The sequence below is a fragment of the Myotis brandtii genome, unplaced genomic scaffold (genome assembly GCF_000412655.1).
Source record: "Myotis brandtii unplaced genomic scaffold, ASM41265v1 scaffold658, whole genome shotgun sequence".
Classification (NCBI taxonomy): Eukaryota; Metazoa; Chordata; class Mammalia; order Chiroptera; family Vespertilionidae; genus Myotis; species Myotis brandtii.
The window spans coordinates 929,849-950,446 of NW_005370558.1; the positions used below are offsets into that span (position 1 = coordinate 929,849).

The window sequence follows — 20,598 nt, forward strand, 5'->3', positions numbered from 1 at the left end:
CGGTGTGTTGGCTTGAGAACCAGAGGTGGTTCTGAAGGTGGTGACTGGATGAGGCGCAGGAGAGTGGCTGGAGGCTGGAAGAAGGGCGTCCCTGGGTCTGCTCTGTCCAAACACTGTGAAGCAAGAGACAGATCTGGGACCGCCGAGGGCACTCTCATTTTTTATGTCTGAATAATATTCCACTGTAGAGGTAGAGCACATTTTGTTTATTCATTCATTAGTTGGTGGACATTTGGATTATTTCTGTCTTTTGGCTGTTATGAATAATGCTCTTTTATAACTGTACATGATTTTGTGTGGACAAATGTTCTCAATTCTTTTGGGTACATACCTAGGAGCAGAATTGCTGGGTCAAATGGTAGCTCTAGGTTTAACTGCTTGAGGAACTGCCAAACTCGTTTCCAAAGAGGATGCACCATTTTCCATTCTCATCAGCAGTGTCTGAGGTCTTTGATTTCTCCACAACCTCACCAACACCTGCTATTAACTGACTTTGATTCTAGCAATCCTGTGGGTGTAAAGTGGTATCTCCTTGTGGTTTTGATTTGCATTTCCCTGATGATCAGTGATATTGAACAGCTTTCATGTACTTATTGGCTATTTGTATATCTTCTCTGGAGAAAAGTTTAATTAGATCCCATGCCCATTTTTTAAATTGGGCTATTTGCCTTCTAATTGTTGAGTTTTAAGATTTCTTTACATATTCTAGATACAAGTTCCTTTTCCAGAAGCCTCATGTTTGAGGATATGTAGCTTTCTTTTCTTTTTATTCTGTTCAAAATATTTTCCAATTTTCATAGTCATTTCTTCTTGAACCCATGGGTTATTTAGAAGTATAGTTCTTAATTTCCAAAGATTGGGGGTTTTCTAGTAATCTTTTTATTTTATATCTTATACAGTATTTTACACACAAAAAAATGCCCTGCAACCTTTCAGTCTTTCTATGGCTCAGCACATGGTCAGTTTTTAGGAATGTTCCGTATGTACTTGAAAAGATCTGCAGTGGGTGGGTGTAGGGTTCTTTGTAGATGTCAGCTTTAGGTCAAGTTTGTTAATTATGTTGTTCAAATATTTTATATCCTTGCTGATTCCCCCCCCCCCCATTTGTTCTATCAGTTACAGAGAGACATGTTAAAATTCCTACTATAATTGTAATTTTGTCTATTTTTCATTATATATCTGTCAGTTTTTCTTTTATATATTTTGAAGAAATATTAAGAGCACACAAATTTAGAGTTATTATCTTTCTGGTGAATTGAGGCTTTTATTATAACAAAGCCTTTTATTATTATGAAGTCTTTTATTGTTGTGAAATCTTTTTTATTACAAGTGGAGATAAATTTTACTTTTGCTGACATTAACATAGCCACCCAGCCTTCTTTTGGTTCACAGTTGCTTGACAGATCTTTTTCCATCCTGTTTCTTTCAGATCTTTCTGTTTCTCTGCGTTTCGGTGTGCTGTGTCTATTATAGGGGCTAGGCATGGAGTTTTTATTTTTCTTCTTAATGTAGACCTGAGCTGACATCTTCCTTCAAAGAGATCTTCCTTTACTTCTGTCAGGTGCTTGAGGTCACTAGCAATCTGGAATACTCTTAGTTGAATGTTAGGGATTGAGATTGTTTGAAGTCGAGCTGCAATCCCTTGAGGAACTGTTTCTCATCTTGGCTAATTCTGTTCCTAAGGAGCAAACCTTTATGGTTCCAATCCAAAAGGTGGGGGCTCAGAAGGACCCCACCTCTGGGCAGGCCCTAATCTCCAACTCCTGTTCCTTTAGTCCCGAGCCTGGGGAGAAAGCGGGAACTTGTGAGGGGCTCAATTAGCTGGTACCTGGAGCAGCTGAAGGCCCCTTCTCCTAGTGATTTATTTTTCTAGACTTGGATACATTTCTTGGAGCCTGACCTTTCTTTGGCTTCCTCTTGGCTTCTTGAGCAAAGCTATGGCACATTGTCTCATGCCTGACGGCTCTGTCTGCTCCTGAACCCCAGAGTTGCACTGGCAGATGCCATGGTGCCCATTGGAGGGCTGTGAGTGTTCTAGAAGGCAGGCACAGTCCACAGGAAACAGTGCTGGAGTTGGCACAGAGTGCTAGTCTTCACTTCTGGTTTGGCCTACCTCAGCCGTGGGCAAACTACGGCCCGCGGGCCGGATCCGGCCCGTTTGAAATGAGTAAAACTAAAAAAAAAAAATACTGTACCCTTTTATGTAATGATGTTTACTTTGAATTTATATTAGTTCACACAAACACTCCATCCATGCTTTTGTTCCGGCCCTCCGGTCCAGTTTAAGAACCCATTGTGGCCCTCGAGTCAAAAAGTTTGCCCACCCCTGGCCTACCTGGTCACTCTGGGCCCAGGGCAAGTCACCTTCCTTTGCTGGGCATGCCTGTTTTGACTACCAAATGGGAAGTTTGGGCAAGACAATTTCAGGAGCCTCAGAGATTTTTTTTTCCTCACCGAGAGAGAGAGACATAGATGTGCGAAACATCAATTGGTTGCCTCCTATACGTGCCCTGACTGGAGATTGAACACACAACCTAGGTATGTGCTCTGTCCGGGAATCGAACCTGCAACCTTTTGGTGTATGGGACGATGCTCCAACCAACTGAGCCACCCAGCCAGGGCAGGAGCCTCAGACATTTGATGGAATTGGCTGATGCGGGGAGGACAGAGGGGACAGGCATGGTGGAGGGAATCGTGTCATTCTTCATCTTGCCCTTCTCTATGCAGCTGCGATGGGCTAAGTAGGGTGTGCCCTGTACTGGGCCTGGAGCCTCATCTGTTGGGTTGGGTTTTTCTGCTGTAACAGGGTGCATAGACTTCCTGAAGAGACCTGCTTGTCAGGCCCTGAGGGGAGCTGCATGGAGAGATGCAGACTCACCTGACTGCTGAGTCAGATTCACCCCAGGACTTCCTCCTCTTCGGTCCCACCCTTGGCCTTGCCTAGGCCTCTGTCCTAGCCCCCCGGGGTTGTGAGCTCCCAGAGGGCAGGCACTGGGCTGTTCAGATCTGCCCTTCCTCCCTCAGGGCTTCTGCCGGTGCCCACAGGTGTCTGTTGTATGGGATTAGTGACCACTTGCATTGGGAGATGTCTCGATGCTGATTTCTGGGAAGGGCAGGGGGGAGGTGATAGGAATGATCAGCACAGTGGTTCTCGTGCCTTTGGAAAGCCAAACATGTTCGGGCCAGAGCTGGCTTTGCACTGGTGATAGTTTCAGAAAAAATGTTTGGTGCTAAACATAGATGTCTTTGGGGTGAAGAGATCCAGTCAGTGACTGCTTGGCCTTGTTTGTCTGTCTCCAACCTCCCTGTCCCACCCCCCACTGGAGCACGCACAGTTTTTGTAGGAGGTTTCTCAGCGTTCGGGAGTCCCAAAGTGGTAATTGCTCAGCCCTTGAGCTAATAATACCGTGGGTTCTCCTGGCGCCTTTCATCCGAGGACCGCCTCACCCTCCAGTGTTATCCGATCCCCACGCAGCTCAGAGAGTGCGATAACCCCTATAATTAATTAGCTCCGCCTCACTGCCCTGGACACTGTGGCTCTGAAAGAGGAGATCAGTCGGCGCTGGCACTAGGACAGGCCTCTTGGGCTGCTGCGATCAGTGTCCCGGGCAGGAGAGCAGCAGGGATTGCTGATGGGTGGAGATAGGAACCCGAGTAGAGTAGCTGGAGCTGGGATTGCTGGGCTTGTAGCTTGAACACCCTGAAGAGTGAGGAGCAAGTGGTGGCCAGGTCACAGCGGCTGGTGGATGACTGCAGAGTTATGAGACACGGAGCTTCCGTCCTTTCTCCAGACCCTGCCTGGCCTTCCTCCAACCAGCCTTGAAGCACAGGCCCAGTCACCATCCCAGTTCCCTGGGGGCATGTTCAGGGATGAGCAGTGGAATGATGAGGGATGTCGCACGTTCCATGAGGAACGGTGGAAGGACTTTAGACTTTGGCCTAGAGGAGCGATCCCGTGCTGCAGAATGAGGTCCAGTCAAGGAAAGTTACCGAGAAGCCACTTTTGGCTCAATAAAGATGGGGCATTGAACAATCAGAGCTATCTCAAAATCGAAAGGGCTCCCGCTTCAGGAAGTGAGCTCCTCGTCGCTGGAAGTGATCAAGCAGAAGCAGATGCCTACTAGGCAGGCTTGTCATGGATGGAGCAGATGCCAGGGCTATCGGGTCGATGTGTAGGGTTGCTGCAGGCTGGGAAGTCCTACCTGCCCTCTTTGCCTCCACAATGGGTAGATTGAGTTCAGCAGCTTCTTGAGGTTCCCAGGAGGGTTTATTAGCACTAAGAGAAGATTTTCCAACAAGTCATTGAGGAAGAAGAGTGTGGTCCTCTCTCTCCTCTGTCCATGCTGGAGGGCCTCTGGGTGTCTGTGAGGACGACCCGGTGTTGGTTTTGGGCTACCTTGTACAGTAATGAGCGCCCTGTCCCTAGAGCGGGGTGGAGTCTGGGCCGGAGAAGCACTGCTGGAGGCATTGCAGGAGGGACTCCTGATGTGGTGAAGGGGCTGAAGGGGGGGAGGGCGGAGGGGGGCTTCTGAGCGCCCTTACAACCCAGAGACTGTGCGGATGTTTGAATCCCTTCACATGGACAAAAGACCGTTCCCGTCACTGTTACTCCACTTTTCACCCAGTAAGGAGACAAGGTGAAGTTGTTTCTGTTGTTATGCCCTTAGGTCAGCTGAAGCTGTCCATTGATGCCCAGGACCGGGTTCTGCTGCTCCACAGTGAGTATGGGTACATGCCCGGTCCACCAGGGAAGGGATGTGCCTGGAGGAGGTGTTACTATGGGCCAAGGCATCTTTTCTCATCTTTGTGTAGTGTCCTTCCGTGCGTCCATTGAAAAAAAGTGGGTATTCACTCAGGACTCGTTCTAGAGACCCTTCCCTGGTCCTGCCCCTGATGTGGTGGAGCTCACACACTGGCCGGCTGGAGCTGCTCTTGGGTACCTCAACATCATCCTGGGCCCCAGTGGAGCAGGGCCACAGAAGGGCGTCCCCAGCCTCCCTCTCTGCTGAGTGACCTTAAGCAAGCTCAGTTTTCTCATGTGTCAAATGGCAGCAATAATAGTACCTATCTTGTCAGCTGTTGTGGGGATTGAAGGAGTTAATATGAGCAAAGCACTTGGGACAGTGCCCCGTATGTAAGCTGTATTTTAGTGTTTGCTAAATCAGATAGAAAGCCACGAATTCCAAAAACAATCATTGAGCATTGGCTCTGTGCTAGGGGTGGGACACCAAAGGGAAGCACCTATTCCTGTGTAGGCGGTGCTAATAGGATGGCAGGGAAGACTTGACAGTGGGGGTGATGCCCACACTTTATCCTGAAGGAAGAACAGGACTAAGCCAGGCAGAAGGGAGCAGGCAGGCCGGGCATTTGATGCAGGGGCAGCAGCAAGTGCAAAGAGATCAGCGAGAATACGATGCATTGGAAGGACTGTCTAATGCAGGGGTCCTCAAACTTTTTAAACAGGGGGCCAGTTCACTGTCCCTCAGACTGTTGGAGGGCCAGACTATAGTTTAAAAAATAACTATGACCAAATTCCTATGCACACTGCACATATCTTATTTTGAAGTAAAAAAACAAAACGGGAACAAATACAATATTTGTATTTGCATGTGGCCTGCGGGCCGTAGTTTGACGACCCCTGGTCTAATGTGACTGGGGCATGGAACAGGATCGGGTAGAGGAGTGAGCGAGCCAGGGCCAGGTGACGAAGGTCTTATGCCCCACCCAGAGGATTTTACACTTCACCTGTCCACTTATCTCTTTGCTCATCCTTCCATCCAACACACAAATAGTAATCGAGCTTCTGTAATGATCCCCTTTATTTGGACTCTGTTGTTTGGCCGAGCAGGCCCTGCCTCTCTCTCCAGCTTCCCTGGCTCCTGCTGCTAAAGCCACCCTCCACCCCCTTTTCTGTGCAGTGACGTGACATTCCCTTGAACGCACCATGCTTTCTAATGCTCTGTGCCTTTGCACCCTCTGTTCCTTGTGTCTGGAATAGCCTGCCTTCTTTTTGAACTCCTTTAGAAAAATAACTCTCTATAGAATTGTATCCCTGAAACCTATATTAACCAATGTCACCCCAATAAATTTAATAAAAAAATAAATTTAAAAAAAGAAAGAAAAATAACTCTCTTTCTCTGATTTTGCAAGACCCATGCCTGGCTTCACCATCATTAAGACTCAGGGAGGAACCACCTCCTGGGCTGTTTGTGGCTTCCTCCTCTATGTCCTCATCACAGCCCTGACTACACTGTGTCGCCTTGGTCTGTCCGGGGTGTTTCTTCTCTTCTAGTAGGGGATTGCATCCCCTGCGAGCCAGAGTGACCCAGAGCTCATCAAGCCTGCATCCTCCCTCAGGGACCACACCCTTGAGGGGAAGGATGCATGCAGGAACAGTAACTAGGATACCAGGAAGCACAGACCAGCAGGCGCCTGGGATCCTGGGGTCTTGGCCTTGGGGGGCCCAAGGTGAAGTTCCCAAGGACCAGCAGAGGGGGGTTCTTTGCCCACCAGAGCCTGACTCCAGCTGTGCAAACAGTTTTTGCAGAATGCGTGTTGGCCTCCACCGCTTCATTTGTCCTGCACAGTTTGCTTTGGCTTCACCCCAGCCTCAGGCCTTCATCCCGTCCAGCCTGTTCCCCTCTCTCCGTTGGTTTCCCAGGCCTCCGGCCTCAGACTACGGGAGCTTCATCTGAGCCAAACCCCAGGCCTCAATCAAAACCGAACACAGAAGAAAATAGAAAAGAGACGCAGCTTCTGTCGGGTCTGCTGTCAGATTTCTGCAGCTCTCAGGCCAATGGGCCATGCTTGCTTTCATACCCAGACCCGAACCCCACCTCCACGATCCCTTGCCTCTATTTATTATTCTTTTCTTCAACAAACATGGTGTGAGCAGTTCCGTATTTGCCAGGTGTTCTATTAACCACTTTTGACACATTATTTCATTTAATCAGCACAACTACCCTGTAAAGTGAGTAGTATTATCACAAACCCATTTTAAAAATGGCGAATTCATTCTTAGCGAGGTGAAGCTACTTGCTTGGGCTGACATGGCTAGTAAGTGGCCAGGCTGGGGTCATCCTCAGGCCTGTCTCCCTCTGGACCCAGTCTTTTGCCTGTTGTGCTATACTGTTCGTCAGCCACAGCACAGATCACTGTGCAGTGTACTCTCCAGCGTAGCCCCTCCGTTCCCAGGACACAGTCTTGTGTGGTGGGAGGAACCACTGGCCTAGGAATTAAGAAACATGGATCTGTCACCCCATTGCTCTGTGATTTTGAACACGTTTCTTGCTGTCTGTGGGCTCCCCTCACAGCCTCATCTTCCCCTTTCAATGGGGGTTGGACTCAATAAATTTTGTTCCCTTCCAGCTGTCAGAATCAGGGGATTGAATGCACCCTATACTGCCTCGCTGGGGGTGCTGCCTGAGGGTGCGAGATGGTGGGAGTGGACTAGACCAGAGAGGGGTTAATATCCAATGGTGGTTCTATGCATTAAGGGCCTGGTAATAATCTTTCCCACTCACCCACTCCGACATTTTAATTCTCTGTTTAGTCATGGAAGGCAAAGGTCTGATGAGCAAAGCGCCTGGCATCTGTGATCCCTACGTGAAGGTAAATGGAGGTCGGGGTGGGTGTGGATGGGGCTGGGGGTGGTCAGGGGCCATGCTACCGGACTGAGTCTCAAGGTCCCGGCACATCTGTGGGCCTGGGGCCATTTGAGGTAACAGTGACTGCCGCCTCATTTGGTCAGTAGGCATTTATTTTGCTCAGGGGTGAAGCCCTGAGCTAGGATAGACCTCTTCCCTTAGCCTGGCTTGGTCCCTAGGGCGTCCTGCAAGAGTGAGAATCTTCAGGGTGATCTTGGTCACCCACACAGGTGAGCGCAGTGAGCATGTGGATGGCAGAAATCCAGATGATCTCAAGCCCTCTCATGAAAAGCGGTATCTTCACCCCTCTCCTCCCCCGAACCGGAGGCAAGATGGCCAGATCTGGGTGGTGGAGTGGAGGGAGTGCCTCCGAGTGGGTCTCTTGCAACGAGAGAGAGGCCCCATGGGGTGGGGGAACGACTAGCCAGAGCCAAAGGCCAGATGCCTCCCAGAAGGTGGCAGCCTCGATGCCACGCTGGTCAGAGGTCCCTGTGGGCAAGGACTCGGTCAGGAGCAGGGTGGGAGCCCGAGGCAGGGGGTGAATGCATTAGGGTGAGAGCATGGATCGGGGGCCTTGGCAGAGTAACCTGGAGCCTCTTGTGAAGGGAGAACTCAGCCGCTGCTGGGAACTTAGGAGAGAGGAAGCCTGTGCTTTGGGGGCAACCTCTCTGCTTGGAGGAAGAGCAGAGATGGTCCAGTTGTCCCCCATCCCTGGCTGGGCCTCTGGCTGCCTTCTTGCTACCACCCACTATGGGGCCCTGGAGTCAGAGGTGTCTGATTCCACCGCTGGCCTGGGGCTCCTCATTCTACCCCAGCATCTGACTGAGGATGCCACCGCGTCCTCTGCAGAGGCTGGTGAGAAGGACACTGGGAAGCCTTCGACTGCAGATGTGCAGAGCCAGCCTCTGGGCTCAGGCAACCGTATGGCCACAAGTAATCACCTAATGCTTCCTTTTCTCCAATTCAAGATTTCTTTGATCCCCGAAGACCAGGGGCTGTGCTGCCAGAAGACACAGACCATTCCGGACTCCAGAGACCCCGTCTTCCAAGAGCACTTCTTCTTGTAAGAATCTGGTGCTGCCGGGCCCTCGACGGGAGCGGGAAGGAGTGCTTATCTGGAAACGGCTCTGTCTGCCAAATCTAGAACTAGATCTCAGCAGAAAAACAGTGACTTCTAAAGGATGTCTTTGTTTTCTCATTCCCTGTGTCCTTGCATCCCTGGCACCTGGCCCGGCCGTGAGGTCCTCAGTGATAAGGTCTCCCTTGGCTGGTTCTCATAATTCAAATGCCCAGCCCGAGACTGGCAGCCCCTGAGGAGAAGGCGACTTCCCACTGTGCCTCGGGCCAAGCTTTCTCCTTTAGCAGAAGGAATTTTCCGAGCTGAGGGATGTTTTGCCTACCCCCCGTCCTTGAAAAACTTGCTAACCTCTCTGAGCCCTGGCTTCCTTATTTGTAAAATGGGGCCAATAATAGTGCCAACCTGAGAAAGCTGAGGTGTAGATGAGACAGTAACACTGAGTGTTGTCGCTATTATTTCTTTCCTCGATGCCTGGACTCAGTAGCCAATGGGAAGATAATAGACATTTTGGATTTTTCTGTTAGTGCAAATTAATAATATTTTTTGTGTTTTTCAAATGTCACAAGGTAATTTTGCTTATTATAGAAAAGTAGCAATTATAGATAAACAAAAAGGAGAAAAGAGAAAAATCCTTCCAGCCCTACTACTCACTGATAGGTCTTGATTTATTTCTTTTCAGATGTTTGAATTTGTGGGGAGGGGGTGTATGTCTGTGTGTGTATGTGTGTGTGTGTGTGTGTGTGTGTGTGTGTGTTTATAAAAATTGAATTGTTCTATAATATTATGTGGGAACCTCTCTTCTGTCCTTAATAACATAATGCAAACTCTTTTATGTATGTCAATACTCACTTCCCACACTATCTGTGCTTGAGTTTTTCAAACAGCTCCTCATGTTGGAGGTGTACGTTATTTCCAAATTTTGCAATTGTGTTGGACTCCATGGGGTCTGGTCTGGAGCTCCACTCTACAAACACTCTGGCCTTCTGCTTTGCTTTGCAGTCCTGTCCAAGAGGAAGACGAACAGAAGCGCCTCCTGGTCGCGGTGTGGAACAGGGCAGGTGACTCCAGGTGAGGGGAACTGCCGAGCTGGAGGAGAGAGCCTGCTCTGGGCCTGTGGGTGGCAGCCAGGTGGCCAGCATACAACAGGGGCTCAGCTAGTGGATGAGTGAACAGCAGTGGCAAAGCTAAATGGACCACCAAGTCCCCGTCACTCCAGGTGATGCCAAGGATCGTGTTATCAGAGAGCATTTGCTGTGCCCTTGGTATCAGCAAGACACTGTGTTGGCCTCCAGGGATGCCAACCTGCCTACTTTCTGCTCTCAAGACACCTCCTTTCAGTAAGAGACACCAGGAGACAAATTACAGTGACAGCATGCACAGGCTCGGTCCCACAGGAGTAGAAGCTCCATGAAAAATGGGCCCATTTCTCTTTTACGCACTCACTGTACCACGTGCCTGGCATATAGAAGTCTAGTGACTATTGGTTCAATGAATAAAAGAATGAAATGAGTAATAGGACAGTCAATGTGGGCAGAGGGAGAGTTCATTGTAGGCTGAGGTGGTCAAGGAAGCCTTCATGCAGAAAGGGGGATTTTGAACTTGGGGCGGAGATCAAGAATAGGACAAGGAGAGAAGGTTGGAAAGGGTATTCCAGGCAGGGGCACAGCATGAGCAAAGGCAAGGAGGCAGGAATATGCGTGGTGGGCTCAGGCAGCCATGCGGAGGCCAGTTTAGGAGATGCGGAAATTTTGTGTAGGAGATTCCAAACAGGCTGATCTTGCAGGACGCTTGAGGCCAGTCATTAGTGATAGCGTTTAGTATAGAGCAGGGGAGGAGTTCTGGGTACAGGAGGGTGAGGATCGCTGTGGAGGAAAGGGGGTGAGAGCACTTGACTGATGGTCATGGCCGACCGGGAGTGGCAGGGGCTCATTCACCTGGTGCAGCCTAAGAAATCTGGGAGACCCTGTGGCCAGTAACATTTGTCAAACAATCATAGAACCAAATGGTGACCAAAAAAGGGTCTAGGGTGAATGAAAATGAGCTCAACTCACCTTCTGAGGCCCAGAACATATTTTCAGGTTGAATCCTTTTTGGTACCCTAAATTTTATAGCTAGTATGCTTTCTAAAGTTGAGCCTTATTCAACCTTCATAAGGAAGGATTTGTCTTTTAATAGAGCACCTATTTTTTTTAAGTCATGGAATGGAGCTCATGGTGCTGTAGGCCTCCTTCATTGAGCTGCCATTTCCTGGGTACCAATGTGGTAACATTGTCATAGGTTCTGGGGACACATGGGGTTGATCAGAGACCATCCTGCTCCCCAGAGGATCACTGACAGAGACTTGGGGGTGTGGGTGAGGAGGAGGACGTCACCTTGAAGATAGGAGCAACCATTTACTGGGTGTTGACCACAAGACAGGTGTTAATAGTGTATTACCTCATTTAATTCATAAAATGACTCTAAAGGGAGTACATTTTTTATCTTAAGTGTTCAGAAGAGGAGACTGAAGCTAAGAAGGAAGTAACTTGCCCAAGGTCATACAGCCATTGAACAGTAGAGCCAGGATGGGAACCCAGGCAGTTAGACCCAGAGTCCTCACTCTCAACACTATATTGCTTCCTGGATGCTCAAGTAAAAGGACAGAAGAAAGAACCAGTGGAGTGTAGAGGGGAGGGGGCAGGGCAGGACCGTGGACGGATCTACAAACTCATTGGTCTTGCTGGAAGGTCAAGTACAAAGTAGGGACCGGCTAGAGATAAGGTGAAGAAGTAGTCGAAAGCCCAATCTGATGAATCTCTAGGTTTTCTCCCAAGGGCCAGTGGTTCTCCATCCTGAATATATATCAGAATCACCTGGGATGCTTGTGAGGAACACAGATTCCCAGGTGTCATATCTGAATCTTCATGGGCGGGGCCTAGGAATCTGCATTTACAAAGCTCCCGGGGAGAACCTCATGCAGCCGGCTTGGTGTTTGGTAATCTGGCAATGGGGATGGACCGAAGGGTGTTGAGCAAGGGGATGACAGATGTGCGTTCTAGATCTATCATTCCGGTAGATCTCAGGAAGGTTGGGGAGGAACCAGGAGATTCTTCTGGTGATTGGTGAGAGAGATGATTTAGGGATAGAGGGACGGGAAAGAGACCCAGGACATAGTTAGGAGATAAACTGATAGTACTTACTGGTGATTTGGGCGTGAGAGCAGGTGGGAGAAGTCAGGGATGACTCCTGGGTGTGGGGTGGTGTCCCCGACTAAGCCGGAGTGTCCTGGAGGGGAAGGGAGCCAGCTCTGGATATGGTGAGATGGCGGTGCGTGGACAGCAGCCAGCGGAGGGCTGCGAGGAGAGCTGCCTTTGTTCTCCTGAGGCTCAGGGGAGAGGGAGGTCTGTGCCCATGCGCGCAGGTGAAAGCCATGACCACCGAGGTGGTGGGTGAAATTCTGAGCAGGTCAGATGCCCAGGAAGAAAGTGAGTGCCCAGGACCAAGGGTCAGAATCCTGTCTTGAAGGGGAAGCCCGGAAGCGACAGAGGAGGGGGTCAGAGAAACATGTGGCAAGCCCACTGGGTGGAGGCAAGGAGTGGAGCAGGTGCTGGAGGCAGCCCCCCCACTGGGAGCTGTCACTCCCCCCACTGTGAGCCACCCCCTTGGGAGAACAGGGCAAGCCTGAGGGCTGCTGGAGACGTCAGCAGCGCAGCTCACAGTTTTTGGAAAAGAAGGTGAGGCCGGAGAGTGAGTCAGCATGACAGCGTGACAGAGGCAGTGAGTGTCTCCACTTGTTGCCTATTTTGGGAAAGTGAGATTCCTTATTAACAAAACACAGTTGAACTTGTGGTCACAGTCCCAACCCAAAGCTCAAGAGGGACAGAGCGGGCTCAGACAGGCCTGTGTTTCGGAACAGAGGGCCCTGCTGAACAAAGCTGCCAGCACCAAGCCACGGCTCAGGGCTCAGGGCTCAGGGCTCGGCCGGTAGGAGGCGCAGTATTGATCCATCATCTGACCCAGGAGGCTTCTGAGTGGGAGGAGGCAGACAGAGCGATGGCAGGAAACTCCTGCCCTGCTCCACGCTCTCAAATCAAATTGTGCTTCTCTGAAGGACGGACCTTCAACTTACCAACATGAAAGACAATTACAGGAGGAAGGAAACAAACATTGATTGAACTCTTCTCTGTGCCGAGCACTTTACATACATTATCTCATTTAATCCTCATAGCAACCCTGAGAGGTAGGAATTATTATTGTCCCTCTTTTCAGAGAAGAGGAAAGTGAGGCTTCTGCAGGCTCAGGACATATCACAGCTCATGTTTATTAAGCACCTAAGGTCCACTCCTCGCGGACATTAATCTAAACATATTCCATGCATTATTTAATTTAATCCTCATAACACCATATAAGGTAGATATTACGGTTGCTCCTTCACAGGTGTGGAAACAGAGCCCAGAGAGGTTAAGTAACTTGCCTAAGATAACACAGCTAGGATGTGATGAAAATAACATGCAAGTCCAGGCAGTCTGGTGCCAAACTCATATATTGGTAGCCACATTATAGGACACTTGACAGTCTCACACAGGTGATGAATGACTCCAAAACCATACTTTTTCTGTGTCAGTACATGTGTTCCTCAGGCCCCGGAGGAACACATGTACTTTCCATAGCATTTATACCGTTGTTTTATATGCCATCCAGCTGAATGTGTGGCAGTTACATTTTGCAAATGATAGGAGATAAAAGGGAAGCACCAATTTCATTAATTCTCACGGTCTTTCCAGTGAGGACTATAAACTTGTATTAGGGAAACAAGATGATCTGCAAAAACGTTCTGGTGGGGGGGGGGGCTGGCTGATTTCCACTCTTCATGGTGACCACAGTGGGAGCGGAGGAGAACTGGCTCAGAACACTAGATTTTGGCCTCGCTCAGACTTGCTGTGAGACCGTGGTAAGTCCTTTCCCTGCTTCGGGCCTCAGTTTCCTCGTCTGTAAAATGCACCGACCTCTAAGGTGACTTTCAGCTTTCAGGTTCTGTGAGTTTTTAAGAAGGTGTAGACAATTTCAAACATATGAAAGGGTAGAAAATATCATAGCATAAACCCTCATATGCTTAGCCCAGCTTCGTCAATCGTCAATACATGGCTAGTCTTGTTTCATCTGTGGCCCCACCCACTTTCCCCTCTTCCAGTGGATTATTGTAAAGCAAATCCCAGACATCATCTCCTCTCATCTCTATATCTTTATAAAAGATGGCTTAAAAAAAAAAAAGAAACCCACAATGCCATTATCACGTTTTAAAACTGACAGTAATTCCTTAATATCACTGACTGTGGAACTGAGCTCTTTAAAAGTTTTGTTGGGTGATATGGTAAAAGCCAAATGGAAGCTCTGGTCATAGCATTTTCAGAACTTGGGGCCAGAGAACAAGCTTAGATTTGTAATGTTATGCACCAAGTTAAAAACAGCAGCAGCAGCAGCACGCACATAAGCCTGAAGGACATAATCGTTTATGTTAGTAGCACCGACATTTATGGAGAGCCTGCTTGCTCCGTGTCACATGGTCATGGGTACTCTGCATGTGCTCTCTCCTTGAATCTCCTTTCATAAACAGGACCTCAGTGCCGAGGACAGTGCTGTCATGTTAGGGAGCTTGTGACCAGAGATGGGGACTGAGCCGAAGGAAAGAAATAATGAATGGGAAGATGCGTTCGATTTAACCCATCAACTTAAAAATAAATTGAGATTAGATGGAGTAACCCTGCCACAGAAATAGTTCAAGGTCCCTGAGATGGAATTAAAGTGCATTCCCTCAAAATAGCAATGCCTTTTGCCTTGCAGACGTTTCCTACTTTAGGCTCAAAAGTAAACGGAGCCAAGTACTCTTCCCCGTGAGTGCTCGTGAAGCCTTACCTCTGAGCCTTCGTGTTGAACGTTCCCTCTGCCTGAAATGCTCTCCCTCTCACTCTCTCTGGCTTCACTCTTTGGGCCTTCTTCGAGCACCTTAGCCCTAAACCACCTCTTGCCTCCTGAGCTTTCATCATTTGTTGCCTGCACTGTTCATCTGTCCATCTCGCCCTGCCTAGTGACATCCCTGTGTTGCTGTCCTGAGCTATTTAAATTCCTGCATGTTTGCCTTATTAATGCCGTGGCTCCTTGCCCAGTGCCTACCAACCATGGGCATAATGGATTCATGCACTTGTCAAGCCTTCACGGAGTGCACCAAACCCTGAACTCAAGGTTTGGCATCCAGAAGTCACCAAGGCTTGGCTCCTGGGACTTTGTGCTTAAGCAAAACTTCAGGCAGTCCAGGGTGCATATTCGTTCCCAATTTTACAAGCTGACCGGTCTATTGCTGTGCACTCGGGTGACGTGCAAAAGAAGTCTTTCTTCCTCCAAAGATTTTTCAAAAGCAGGTTTCAGAAGTGCCCAGTTGAAGAACACTCAGAGGGAGGGTGCTGCTAATGGACATGAATTGTGACCATTTACTCTGCCTGAATTATCATGAAATCATTGGAGGCCCCTTAGCAGGAAGCAACGCTCATAGGAGGCTATTAACCATTTAGCATTCTCCAAGCACAGGGGAATGAAAACTGAACTTACCGAAGAGCAGGGAGAGGCAGCCTTCGTTACAGCTGGAGCGCTGTGCCCGGAGGCTTAGAAAGTTACAGCCATGCCCAGTGTGGGAGAAACGTGTGGGCACCTAGGTGCCAGCTGGCCTGCTCTTGCATGTGTTGACAAACAGAATTAAATTGGTGATGAGGACTTTGGCAAAGTCTCGACAAGGCTTCTGTGCCATTGCAGCTCAGATCAGCATCTGCGCTTGTGATGGTCCCTGCAGCTGCCTCTCCCCGTTAGTGCTGCCTTGGCCACTTGCCAGGAGGGAGGAGTATTTGTTTTTGGTGGTGGGCTGGGGAGGGGAAGGTGGAAGGGTCGCTTTGCTGGGGTGATCACCCTGTCCTCTTTGGGTGGATTATCGATATGGCCTCGTATGATGGGTGCGGGGGGGCAAGGGAGAGGGGAGGACAGGTGGAGTCCAGGCTGCAGGAAATGGGGGCAGGGAGTGAGAGCAGGGGGCATAGCCAGGTAAGAGTAGCCGGAGGGACCCAGCCAGGTGCAGAATTTGCAGGGCAGGCTCGCCGGTCTGAGGACCAGGCCCCCGCATTCTGAATCTCCGCCCCTCACTTGGCTGGGTTACCCGCAAGAAGCCAGTTTTACTTTGCTTAGCACTGTTAGGTGGTGAGCTGCCACCCTTTCCGGAGAATGCAAATAATAGCATTTCTAGAGGCCTTCTAGACCACGGGTCCTTGACTGGGGCAGGCACCGGTAGGTGCTTTCTCTAGACTCACATGCCTGGACCCTGCCTGAGACGGCTGGGTCTGGGTCTCCGGGAGCAGACTCTGGGGCATATGATGTGGGCAGGCACTTCAGGGGGTTCTGTGGTGCACCCCTGGCTATAGCCACCAACCTCGCTCAGGCCCCCTTAGGCCAGGTTCCAGGGAGGCCCATCTCGAGGGAGTTCACTGCCCATCTGGGAGCTCATGCCATCTTGGCTCTGCTATTGTGCCTTCCACAGAACATGCTGGATCTGTGTGGGTCTTTCAGACATTGACGTCAACCACCAGGGCTATGCTCCAGTCTAAATGCCCATGTTGTTTCCCGATTAATAGTAAACCAATCGGAAGGAGTCTGAGTTGGGGATGTGCTAGGAGAGAGAATAGAAAAATTAAAAAGCAACTCTAGTGTTAGGATAAAGAACGATGTGGTAGAATAGAAGTACTTGCCAATACCTTTATACTATTTTTTTTTTCTGATTATAAAAGTACTGCTTGTTCCCTATGAAAATTGGAAAACACTGAAAACCCAAAGAAAACAAAACCTCCACTAATCCCGCCTACCAGATACAATCATTATTAATTTTCGTGGGTGTTCCTCATTAACAACCATTGTGAATATTTTGGTGGGCGTTTTCCTCATTAAACGACAGATTTGTGAATTTCCTTTTCTCTCGCAGTAGCGAGGTTATTGTTTGCATTTCATTAGTGTTCATCTATGCCATCATTATTGAAAGCTGCCAAGTATCAATCAGTATCAATCAATAGTGGACAGTCTTCAAGGAACTTTGAATGACTCTTAGCCAAGAAGGACCCGCCTGAACTCAGCCTTTTGCCACAGTGACATCCCCATGAGGCCTGACCCTGGTTCACGCCTACTTGTCCCCCCCGGCCACCAGGTCAGGTTGTTCTCGTGGACTTTCCTGTTGCCTTTGATCTTGATCTGAAACTGTCCAAGATCTGCTCAGGTCTTGCCTGGACCTGAGACAGAGCTTCTTGAGCTTGAGGTCTCATAACCTTTGTCCTCAATCGAGCATCATCAGCCAATATGGAAGCTGAAATTTCCTGCGGGGACCAATTCTTTGGATCTACTGGCACCAGAACAGTTAAAACCTGCGAAGTAGCTCTGAGCTTCTGTGGCTGATGGAGGGAGTGCTGCCCCTCGACCTGGAACACCTGGCTTTCCCACGGGACACTGCTACTAATTAGTCCAGTGACCTTGGAAGAGGACCAACTTTGAGCCTCAGTTTTTTCATCTGTGAAATGGACAAATAACTTTTCTCCAGCCTAACTCATGAGAGTTGGAAAGGTCAAATGAGATGATGTAAACTGCAGTGCATCCGACAAACCCACGTTACACTTGATAATCGATTTCCTGAAATACCCCAGGGAAAAGGTGCTGACTTAAGCCTCTGTTGTTCTCCCAGACAGAGTGGACTCATCGGCTGCATGAGCTTCGGGGTGAGGTCTCTCCTGACTCCAGACAAGGTGAGTCCTAGGGAAGCTTCTGGCAGGGTCATCCCACCGAGGACCAGTTGCTTTGTCTGGAAGCCTTTGGGCAGGGCTTCTTTCTGTGTTAGGTGCCCTGTGGCCTGGATAACAATACTGTGTTTGTCATCTATGTGCCAAGGGTTTGGGTCCCTTCTTGATTTATTTTGGTCAGAGAGCAGTTGTTAGGAGCCCCCAAGTCCTCCCAGAGACTCGGGTCCTGGTGTCTGCCATTAAGGACACTGGTAGGTCCCTTGAAGCTCAGAGCACTCCTGGTGCTTCCCTGGAGGAGGAGGGCCAGGTACTTACGGGATGCTCCAGGGATCACCGTGATGTCACCTACCAGGTCTTGTGTTTTTGGGCCAAGCAGGTACCAGGGTGGAGTGAACATCCTCCATGGAGCTATCCTCCTGGCTGGGTGAGGACTCTTTGGGGTCTAGAGACCTCTCCCCTGGGTAGCTAGCCCCTCATCCATCTCTACTCTGCACTGCACCCCCAAACTGGAGGCTTTTGAGCAGGAGAGGGACATGCTCCTTTTGTACATCCCTGGTGATGTCCTGATGGCCTGCCACACGACGTTGCCAGGTGGCCCTGTCACCCAGCTTAGTGTCCTGGCAGTGAGGTCTTGGGTAGGTGGCTGAGGACCCTTCATCCTGTATGTGGGTCCCAAGTGTCTTGACTGCAACCTGGGCTTCGTTCCCTGTTGGGAGAAGATGTTCCGCCCTGGAGACTGCACAGGAGCCTCAGGATGCCTACTTTCTGGCATCTCCCTCCATCCCTCATTCCCTCCCTTCTGTCAACATTTATTGGGCTCCTACTGTATACCAGGCACAGTGCTAGGCACATCAGTGAGCCTGTTCACAGCTTAGTGGGGGAGGTAGGCATGCAAGTAGACTGTGCTTCAGGGGAAAAGACTGTGGGAATTCAGCAGAAGGGAGGACCAGCTCTGTTCATTGCATCAGGGAAGGCTTCCTGGAGGTGTAGTCACGACAGTTCTTTAGGGGCGGAGAGGCCAGAGTGTCCATCTCTGCAGAAGTGCTGCTGCTCTGTGAGGGGTATTGGTGGCTGCCTGACCTGTGCCCTCTGCCTCCTCTGAGTGTGTCATGTCTTCTCTTGTGACAGGAGATCAGTGGTTGGTACTACCTTCTGGGGGAGGACCTGGGCCGGACCAAGCACCTGAAGGTGGCTAGGCGGCGACTGCGACCCCTGAGAGGTATATGCACACCACCTCAGCTTCTGCCCAGATGTGCTGCCACACTCCCCTCTCCCCCCCTGACCTCCCCATTCCCTTTCTGGGTAGTAGCATCAATGCCTGTGTTTTGTGGCAGATGTCATCCCAGCTATGATCAGACCATGGGCCCAGGGACTTCTCTCGAACCCCTGCTAGTATGTGGGCAGCAGGTAGCCTCTTACCCATGTACCTTCATGTATCTGGTTGGACTTGGGTAGGGTTATAGGCCTGATCCCATGTGGTTCGGTCCCACCCCTAGCTCAGGGAGGGTGGCTTCAGGAGCTTCCTACATGGCCCCTTGCCAGGGCCAGTGGTCTCAGGATCCTCTCCAGCTGCCTTGCTAACTCACCTCTGTGGACAGGGCCCGCGGGCCTGGCCATGAGTCCTGAGGTTCAGGACGTGGATTTTGCATTTCCTCTGTTCTGTCCCTCCCATACATAGTCATGGCTCCCGAGCTCCTGCCCGACCCGAGCTCAGGCATCCCCACATCCTGGAGGCCAGGAGTGACCTGGGCCGCCACGTGGGCCTGGCACTCTGGCCTGGGCCTCTGGGTGGTCTATGGGACGGACGCTTATATGCCAGCAGACACTGTCTGATGCTGCTCTGTTGCCTTCCAGACCCGCTGCTGAGAATGCCAGGAGGTGGGGACACTGAGGACGGGGAAGAACTTAAGGTAGGTGGAGACACGCCGGGGTTGGACTCATGGGCCTGAGCATTGCTCTGGGTTCGAACCTGCTCTTGGTCAGTCCCTTGGCCCAGGAGACTCCTAAACAGGGCAGCACTTGGTGCCCGGAAACTCAGCAAGTGTGCATTTTTAAGGGATTGTTTCTGACGCTCCTCTCTGGTTACTCGTGCTTGGGGAGAGCCAGGCCCTGGCCCTGGAAATGGAGGAATCCGGATCTTCTTGACTTTCAGCCTCTTGAAGCCGAGTCCTCCTTTCCCCACAGGTCTCCTCACACGCCTTACTTTCCCTGGAACTGAGGCCCAATTGGCCTCTCAGGTTAGGGCTGCTCGGTGTCAAGGAGCAGTCGAGTGTCTCACCCTGAGACCGATGGTTCTCGCTCCATCAGGGCTTTGCATCTAGGGGGGAGCCTTCACGTAGGGATGGGAGAATTCCCCCAAATTCATTCCGTCTCTTGGCAGAACATGGCAGGTGATCCATGGGTGTCTTCAGTAACTTAGAGAGGGAGAAACAAACTCCCAGAGACTGAGTAGCCCCGCGTGCCAGGTGCTGTTGTTGTTGAATTTAATCCCGACTCCCACCTCCGAGGGGGTTGTCACTTCCCTGTCTTACAGATGTGTACGGTTCAGAGATGTCCCTGCTCTCATGGAGCGGACAACCTACAGCCATGCTTTCCAATATGGTAGCCAGCCACTCCCTGCCTGTGGCTATTGAGCCCCTGAAATGTGACTAGTCTGACCGAGGTCCTGACATTTATTTAATTTAAATTCACCTTGCACATGTATGTAGTTGCTGCTGTATTGGATAGCACTGTGTTAGAGGAACTGGTCAGTTACTGTTTTTTATGTGGCTTTCTTAGTCGTTTAAAACTGTCTTCTAGCTGCAGTGGGGGACCTGCAATGACCTCTCTCCCTCTCTCCGTACTTGTGGTCACAGAGGACAGTGAGCAGGGAGCCTCGCTGGTGATCTGTGGGGGCCACAGGGACACCCACACTGCAGGCTTCCAGGTGGCTTGGGAAGGCCCTGCTTCTGTGCACAGGCCTTGGGCCCAGGGCGCATTGTTCTGAGGCGCATTTGATTTTCCTGGGCTTGCACCCCCGAAGTTGTCTGTAGGACTCAGCCAAGGGGGCATGGTTGTTGGAGGCTTTGTTGGGGTGGGC

At 50.3% G+C, this 20,598-nt stretch overlaps 1 protein-coding gene across 3 annotated transcripts in view; it reads left to right on the top strand.

The window, feature by feature from the left end:
- Positions 1–4,658: 4,658 nt before the first annotated feature.
- RGS3 (regulator of G-protein signaling 3) overlaps positions 4,659–20,598 on the top strand; it is a 107,198-nt gene continuing 91,258 nt past the window's right edge. For all 3 annotated transcript variants that reach the window (XM_005880911.2, XM_014528912.1, XM_014528911.1), the window contains exons 1-7: positions 4,659–4,718; positions 7,553–7,611; positions 8,615–8,709; positions 9,724–9,792; positions 17,465–17,525; positions 18,648–18,738; positions 19,374–19,429. In XM_005880911.2, coding sequence (XP_005880973.2) covers positions 7,555–7,611; positions 8,615–8,709; positions 9,724–9,792; positions 17,465–17,525; positions 18,648–18,738; positions 19,374–19,429 — 429 coding nt within the window. In that variant the 5' untranslated portion in view covers positions 4,659–4,718; positions 7,553–7,554. The remainder of the gene's footprint in view (positions 4,719–7,552; positions 7,612–8,614; positions 8,710–9,723; positions 9,793–17,464; positions 17,526–18,647; positions 18,739–19,373; positions 19,430–20,598) is intronic.